Source organism: Pundamilia nyererei, unplaced genomic scaffold (genome assembly GCF_000239375.1).
Source record: "Pundamilia nyererei isolate P.nyererei 1_Seehausen unplaced genomic scaffold, PunNye1.0 scaffold00427, whole genome shotgun sequence".
NCBI lineage: Eukaryota > Metazoa > Chordata > Actinopteri > Cichliformes > Cichlidae > Pundamilia > Pundamilia nyererei.
The window spans coordinates 275,635-283,631 of record NW_005187828.1 but is presented as its reverse complement, the minus strand read 5'-3'; the positions used below and the strand labels follow the sequence as shown (position 1 = coordinate 283,631).

Below are 7,997 nucleotides of genomic sequence, written 5' to 3'. Positions count from 1 at the left end.
TCTGTAGCACTTCATGGATTTCATAAGTAACGCACCTTAGTTGCTCTGTGGATTCTTTTAAAAAGCAGTTAAAAACTTTTCTGTTCAAACAAGCCTTTTGTTGATCTACGTATTTTATATTCTTTACATTATTTACATTTGATCTTTTACATTGTGTACAATGTCTATTGATTGTATTGTTTAATTTAATATTTGTGTACTGCGCTTTGACTGACTGTCTGTGAAAAGCACTTAATAAATAAACTTTACTTACTTACTTTAGTTGTTCACACAAAGCATAAAGTAAAAGAAACTATATATACAGTGTTATCTTCATTTTAGATTTCAAAAAGTATTTGCGGCTCCCAGTGTTTTTTTTGCGTGGAAACCCGGTGGCTCTTTGGGTGTTAAAGGTTGCTGACCCTTGGCCTAGGCCATCTGCTACGGTGTTGTCTGCGGGGGCGGCAGCATGGTGAGTGTTACGTCTAAACTTGCAGACCTCGCTGTCTCAGTGGCCTGTTACTGTGAAGGAAGCAAGACACTCAGAGCTCCATCGGTTTTTACTTGCAAGGGAAGTCCGGTCAGGTCTAGAGTTGTAAACTTAGCCAACTCTGAATTCGGCCTCCCCTCACAGTCCTTTTATCAAGAACAGTAGTTACACAAACATTTCATTTATCATATGACAGTTAAGACACTCACATGTGAACATGTACGTCTGTGATGTGTGTGTGTGACATTTTCTGCTACACCACATATCACTGTGACCTTTCACTGATGTCCCTAGTCACCCCATGTATGGCGTAACCTTTTAACGAACCAGTGTGTAGAAAACAGAGGTGAGCATTCTTGCTAAAGATCTAATCATCTTGCACAATGACAACCATATTGATCTACAATTCTCTAACAGTGAGTGACAGGAGAATGGAGGCTAAGCCGTCATCCCTGTTGGACAGCATCTCCCAGCCCATGCAGGAGACTCTGACAGCACTGAGCAGCTCCTTCAGTGGCAGGCTCTGGCACCCATGATGTGGGATGGAGAGATTTTGCCGGTCTTTTCTTTCCTACTGCTGTCAGACTCCACAACAAAGACTTCGCAGCTGACCAAACACACAAATCCACACATGTGCAATAACACGAAGTGCAATTCTCTTTTTCTGACTAAATTGTATTTTATTCTGTTTTATTGTGTACAGTATATTATTCTTATTATCATATATTGCAGTATTTTTTCTAAATTTTCACTGCTGTAACATTGCACTGTCCAGTTTTGGCTGTAACGAAACAAATTTCCCACGTGTGGAACTAATAACGGTTATCTTATCTTATATAAAAATAATAAAATTATAGCACACCAGAAAGATAGTCAGGAATTCTGTGTCAGCAAAGATGAAAAAACAGGGTGACACAAAACAAAGGTGCGTGAGAAAGAATCATATACTCTGATGAGGGGACTGATTTATTTTAAATAAATGTACCACTGATGGTCTACTTGTCCTGTTTGTGTTTTGGGGTCTTTGTGTCCGGTTGTCTGAGTGCTTTCCCACTCTCATCTCCAGCCCCACACCTACTATGAGAGGAGGTTAAGCAGATGTGTTGTTCTCACAAGGCACTGCTCCACCTCCGCACACAGTGTATTTACATCTCAGTGCCTTCAACCAGCCTCAAACAAACTCTGGGCTTTATTTACTGACCTCTAGTGGCAGTATGGTGACATTGTTTTTTTGAAATTATATTTTGCCGTTTTCCATTAGGCATCGTAAACCAAGATTTTGTGTTCTTCTCCATTAAGCACACTGATTTGCCATGTAATGAAATGTGGTATGTATTGTACTGTCTCAATGTTAAAATGCTGGGTTAAAGAGTGAAAACAACGACACAGACACTTAAAATTCTCTTAAACCTTAAACCTCTCATCAAGAGTTCAGCTTTCTCATTTTGAACCTCACAGCTTCTGACCGAATTTGGTGGTTTGTTCAGCTTCAAACTTGAGCCAGTGAGTCTGGAAAATGTGAGACACACTCAGGTTGATGGACCCTTTTCTTCTTAAGAAACTGAAGCCAAAGATGTAAATGACCAAAAAAAAAAAAAAAAGATTTAATATACTATCAACACCTGTCAGGTACCTCCTGATGACCTGTTAAGTTAATTAATTAATTTTTCAATAACATTTTCACATAAAAGATAAAATAATAACAACATTTTAAAACTGTGCTCTTCACCAGCCTGTACAAACAAAAACAAAACATTAACTGAAAGGCTGCGAGACAATTTATGAATGAAGACATATCATTTACAACAAAAGGTACCACCTGGTGATTAGTTTAGTTTCTGAACTAGTAGGATCAAAAACATTGGCTTGTTCTCCACAGTGATGTGTTAAAATAATCAGATCAGGTCCATCAGTCAGAAACGGAGCCTTGAGACATCTGAGATGACGTTGTTGAAGCTCTTTGTCGACGTTTCTCATAATATTTCTACAAAAAAAAACAGAAAAGTGAGAAACCAAACATCGTTAGGCCAAGAGTGTGATTTTGTGTACTGAATGGTGTGTGCGCATGCGTACCTGCAGGTTGTTGTAGTGTTTCTGGCTGCAGCAGTGGAGTTCCTTGGCGGTCTTCTCATTCAGGTAGAAAACAGAGCAGATGTTACAGAAAAATCCTGATTTTGGGATCACAAACTCCTGACCTGCAGAGGAGTAGAAACAGGAAAATTAGACAAGTGTTAACACAGCATTTGAATCGTGTGCGTGTGTGTTTATGTGTGTGTCTCACCGAGGGGGCTATTGGGGTTGAACTGAGGCAGTCTGAAGTCTGCTACAACACACGGAGACTGAGAGCGAGATCGCTTTGCCTCAGGTCCGACAAGCTCCCTCCTGCGTTTACCCACAACTGAAAATGGAAAGAGCAACACCTTAATCATCAACAAATCTGCTGCAGGAGCCACCGGGTTTATAAAATATTAAATTATAACTTAAGTAATTAAACAAATGATTTTTGATTTATTTGAAAAGGTGAAATGTTTGTCAGCCACTTTATTAGGTACACTTGTTTGACTGCTCATTAATGTAAATCTCTAATCGGCCAATCACATGGCAGCAACTCAGTGATGTAGGTATGTAGACATGGTCAGATGACCTGCTGAAATTCAAACTGAGTATCAGAATGAAGAAGAAAAGTAATTTAGTGGACTTAAATGTGGCATGTTTGCTAATCTTAGCATTTCACTGATGGGATTTTCCCAAAGAAGCATCTCTAGGGTTTACACAAAATCGTCTGAAAGAGAAAATGAGCAGCAGTTCACTGGAAGAAAATGCACTTCTGAGTTCAGATGAGAATGTAATAACTCAGATAAACACTTATTACAACCAAGGTATGCAGAGGAGTATCTCTGAACACACAGCACATCCAACATTGAAGCAGATGAGCTGCAACAGCAGAAGACCACACTGGGTTCCACTTCTCTAAGCTAAGAACGTAAAACTGAGGGACCAATTCACACAGGATCAGCAACGCTGTAAAAGAAAAAAAAAGTCTCCATTTCTGCTGTGACATTAGGATGGCGGGGTCAGAAAGCTTGGATCCATCCTCCCTTGTATTATTCTTGGCACACACTGGGGCCTTTAGCACCAACCACAAAACATATTACCACCACCACAAGGTAGTGGAAATGCATCTCAAAGCTATTAGTAGGCTAACAGAAGCAGGCTATACAATTTTTCTTTTAATATTCAGTTTACTGTGTTTTCGCTGTCAGAGTGATGCATTTTGTTGATTTAAAGCAGCTCTTTGTACCTTTAATGCCAACCGTGCTCCATCCATCCTTCTCCTCTCCCTGCTCTGTCTCCTTATCAGGACACTGAGACTCTGGCTGCTGTCCAGCAGGGGCAGGTGCAGCATCAGGCTGGGTCTCTGCTTCCTCTTCGGTCCTCTGGCTCTCCGCCTGGCCGTCACCTGGCGGCGCAGATGAGTCTCGGTCCTGTGATAAAGTGGGATTAACAGAAGCTGGAAGCAGTGGTTCTGTTGTTTCCTCCTCTTCCGTCTCTTTTGTGCTCTCTGGTTTCCCTCTAGCAGATTTTCTCACTGTGGGAGGAAACAACAGATTAATTAAGCTTCATGTCTCAGAGCTCTGACACGACTTTATCCCAGATGCCAGCCACTGGAGAATATATGTACGGATGTTACATATTTAAAATACAAAATATGAGTAACTGTATTCCATTATAGTTACCGCTTAAATAGGTGATAATTTATTGAAATAAATGGATTAAACTGCAGTATTTTTCTGTTTCATATGTTAGGCCCTCTCTACTTTTGGTACATTGCTGGAAACCCAAACAAAACGCACAATAAGAGGGTCTAATGTAAGCATCCTGTGTATGTGCGTCAGTTACACGACCCGGAGACAGCACAAGAGATGGAAAGTTGATTCTGAAAGCAGAGCCTTTCAGTGCCGGCAGCGGGAGACTGAATATATGTTCACAGACATGCTGGTAAACCTGTGTGTCTTATTAGTGGAGCTAATGTAGCTGTAATTAAGGAATTTAATTTAATACGAGACAAAACGTCAGGATAAGCTGAAAAACCTAAATGCAGAGAAGAAACTACAGAAAGTAGAAGAGCTAAAGAAGAATCTGACATGTCAGCAGACTTTTTTCACCAGAGCAAAATCACAAAGTGAAGCTGTTGTGAAAGCAAGTTTTATTGCATCAGAGGAGAAAGCCACATCAGCCCGCTACCACTCTGAAGAGCTGCATGATGAAGCTGTGCGACGTCTTGTGTCCAGACAAAACGCAGATTTTGGCAAATGTGAGCCTGAGCAGAAACGTATGTCAAAGTGTAACCGACATGAAACTGCCCTGGGACAAACTTGTTGGACTTACAACAGATGGAGCGCCGGTGTTGTACGGTGAAAAAAAGGGGACTAGTCAGCAGGATGGAAACTGCACCTGTGCAGATTCAGATGGAGCTGCATTCTAATGGGAGAGTTCTCAAGGAAAAGTACGACACACCATCAACTAAACACTGAATGGCCCTTGGGTTATTAGTTCCACTCCTGAAGCAGTGCCCAGCTCCGTCTACATGCGGCTCCAACCTTGTGTTTGCTTTCATTTATTTTTTCTGGGGTTTTGGCAGCATGTTCATATTTCTAACTTGCAGAATTTTGACAGGATATATTTTTATGGAGAGCAAAATATTTAAAATTAAAGTTTATTTTTTTTAAGTTTATTTAATCTGGAATAATATTCCTGTCTGTTTTTAATTCATATTCATGTTTAAAAAACATTGTTTTAGTGTTCAATAAATGTTTATCTTGTTTGGCCCGCGACCTAAAGTGTGCCTTGATATTTGGTCTCCTGTGCAATTGAGTTTGACACCCCTGGTCTAAAGGCTCCAACCTAAAGAAACATCTGGAAGTTCTTTTTTAAAAACTAACGTTAGCCTGCTGCAACTACCTTGCTTTAGTTGTGGTAGCTTCCTGGGTTATGTGCCACTTCAGTATCTACGTGACTTATTACTATTACTGAAGGCTACTCGCCACCGAGCAAACATCTTATCTTATGTTAACATAAGTCTTTTCTCCCCTACAGTAAATATATATATCATGTGCTGTACCAATGTACCTGCACATGTGATGTCACAATAAAAGTGATTTGATTTGATTTGATATTGTCTATTCAGACAGATTTGGGCTTACAAGCCAAAAACAAACAGGAATTTGCAGGATGTGATTGCTACATTCATGTAGTTGTGAAAAGCAATGACAGTATATTAAGTAATCCAAAGTATTCAGAATACGTTACAAACTACATTTTGGTGCATTTTGACCCGGGGTCTGCCTGGTTCTCTTCCTGGGTCGACCTCTTGTCCTGGTAATTACCGCCTTCTTCTCCACAGTCTCTCCCACCTCGTCCACCATCACAAAATTGAAACTCTCCTCTAAAACAAGAAATCAGAGGTCACAGGCAGTATTGACAGTAAAAACTTTCATTTCGTGTTGAAATATACCCAAGTTAAATGCTTTCTTCTAACAGGGCGATGTGGGAAAATCTCCATTTAAATAAAACTATTTCTGTCAAGCATAAAGTTTCCTGCTTCTCCTAAGAGATGATATAGGATTAAGTTTAATCTAAATGCTTTTGTTGGAGTTGAACTAGTTGAATGAGACAATTTTCAGCAGGGTAGATGACTACCTTAGTTAGGCACACTCAAATTTTTCAAGCGCCTCACTTAACACTGCAGTTTGACATGTACACTTTTTTTTGCAAACTAGGCCTGAACTCTTACCTAGAAATGAGTCTACCTACTATGTGTGTGTGTGTGTGTGTGTGTGTGTGTGTCTCTCGACCTCAAATGCACTCTGTCTCCCCTCGCCAACTAAACTCATGACCTCTTACCAGACAGAAGCCACTCTCATATGTGTAACAACCTAACTGAAACTATATACGAAATGTATTGAATAAATGCTTTAATCAAATGCCACTAGATACAGTTTGTAACTATATACATCCAGAGAGAGGGCAATTGAAAAGCCAACACACTAAGTAGCAGATTAGTACGTTATTATAAAAAACAAACAAAATAAACAAATATTTAGACAGCCAGTCCTTCAGTGATGAATATCAATGATATTGATGATCAATGATGGCCTTATGGAACTCACACAGTGGAGCCATTTTCCCCAGTGTTTTACATATTTCTCATACTCAAAATTCACTATAAAAAAGTAATCTTTTCCGTATTATGAATCTCCAAAGTTACATCAATACAGCTGTTTAATGTTGGTGGATCCTTTTGGTCAGTGCCTTTTTATTTGCAGCTAGCAGCACACAAAGTAAGTATTTATCCATACCCTTTATGTCTGAGGTATGTATTCTAAAAATATGGATTTGAAATCAAAGTGTAAATATGTACTAAATATGTTTTGCATCACTTTATGGACTTCTATCCAGTAATTCTTAATATTCTTACAATCCCAAATTATATGGTAGTGGTGTGAGGTTTCGTAGCCACAGTTCCTCCAACATTCACAACTTCCATCATCATAATGTGCCTTTAAAGCTGGGGTAATGAAAAAACAAGCAAAACTTTTCTAGCAGAACTTCCAAATATGTGATTTTGTTCTTCTCCAATGAAAAGAACAAATGTTGTGCCATTCCTCTTCTGTGATCACCAGACCTCCCTCTTTCTCCCATCTTTCTTTTATATACTTGGTTGAATAATTGCTGAGATCATGAAGACTTTTGTATATTTGTGAGATTACACCTTTCCTAATTTCTGACTTATGAGCATTTAAAAAGAGTTGGATAAATGGCCTCGCTGTAGTGGGTATTTGGTTTTTAATGTTTCGAGTATAAAAGTTTCTTAACTGTAAGTATCTATAGTGGTTTTGGTTTTCTAAATGAAATGTTTGCTTTAAAGTTTGGAAACTCACAATTTCATCTTCCTTTACAATACCGCATATCAATGTAATTACTTTACCTATCCAGTTTTTAAAACTAGGGTCTACATGATTTGGTGTAAATTCCGAATCATATGCACACCATTTTAATAGTTTTATATTCTTCTGCAGCTTATTTCTTTTGCCACCATTTTCCAAACACCTAGTGTGGCCTTTAGCCAAGGATTTCTTATTTTGGAAATGTAGTCCTGTAGATTTCTACCTGTATGTGCATATTGGTTATTGTTTTGCATTCAATTTCCTTCCAACACTGTATAGTTTTGGGGGGGAAATTGATGTCCATAAAGACAATATTGATTTGTAAATGATTAACTAACAATCTTGTGTTTGTGCTTAAAGTGCTTTGGCACTCTTTGGCAATATTGTAGACAATATTAAACTTAATCATCACATCAGCCTCCTCTGACGACCTGTTTGCTGCTGCCTGCCACTGAAAGGCAGTGGTGAGAGGGGACACTTGCGCAGTGCATTCATCACGACATATAATGCGCTTTCTGGATACATTGTGCTTTTTCAGCGTTCAGAGGTTGATGGCTCTGTGTCAGAGCACTGGCTATGAA

The 7,997-nt window shown here is 39.2% G+C and overlaps 1 protein-coding gene across 3 annotated transcripts; it reads right to left on the bottom strand.

Moving 5' to 3' along the window:
* Positions 1-2,229: 2,229 nt before the first annotated feature.
* LOC102205232 (matrin-3-like) lies at positions 2,230-7,774 on the bottom strand. Of its 3 annotated transcripts, none has more exons than XM_005753432.1 (5): positions 5,784-7,774; positions 3,771-4,058; positions 2,751-2,867; positions 2,543-2,664; positions 2,230-2,453 (listed from the first exon to the last, which is right to left on the bottom strand). In XM_005753432.1, exons 1-5 carry the CDS (start codon positions 5,893-5,895, stop codon positions 2,379-2,381), a joined length of 714 nt encoding a protein of 237 aa, XP_005753489.1. In that variant the 5' UTR covers positions 5,896-7,774; the 3' UTR covers positions 2,230-2,378. The 3 variants fall into 3 exon arrangements, with proteins under 3 accessions (XP_005753489.1, XP_005753490.1, XP_005753491.1); XM_005753433.1 differs by having other exon boundaries at positions 5,787-7,774; XM_005753434.1 differs by having other exon boundaries at positions 5,805-7,774.
* Positions 7,775-7,997: the final 223 nt, after the last annotated feature.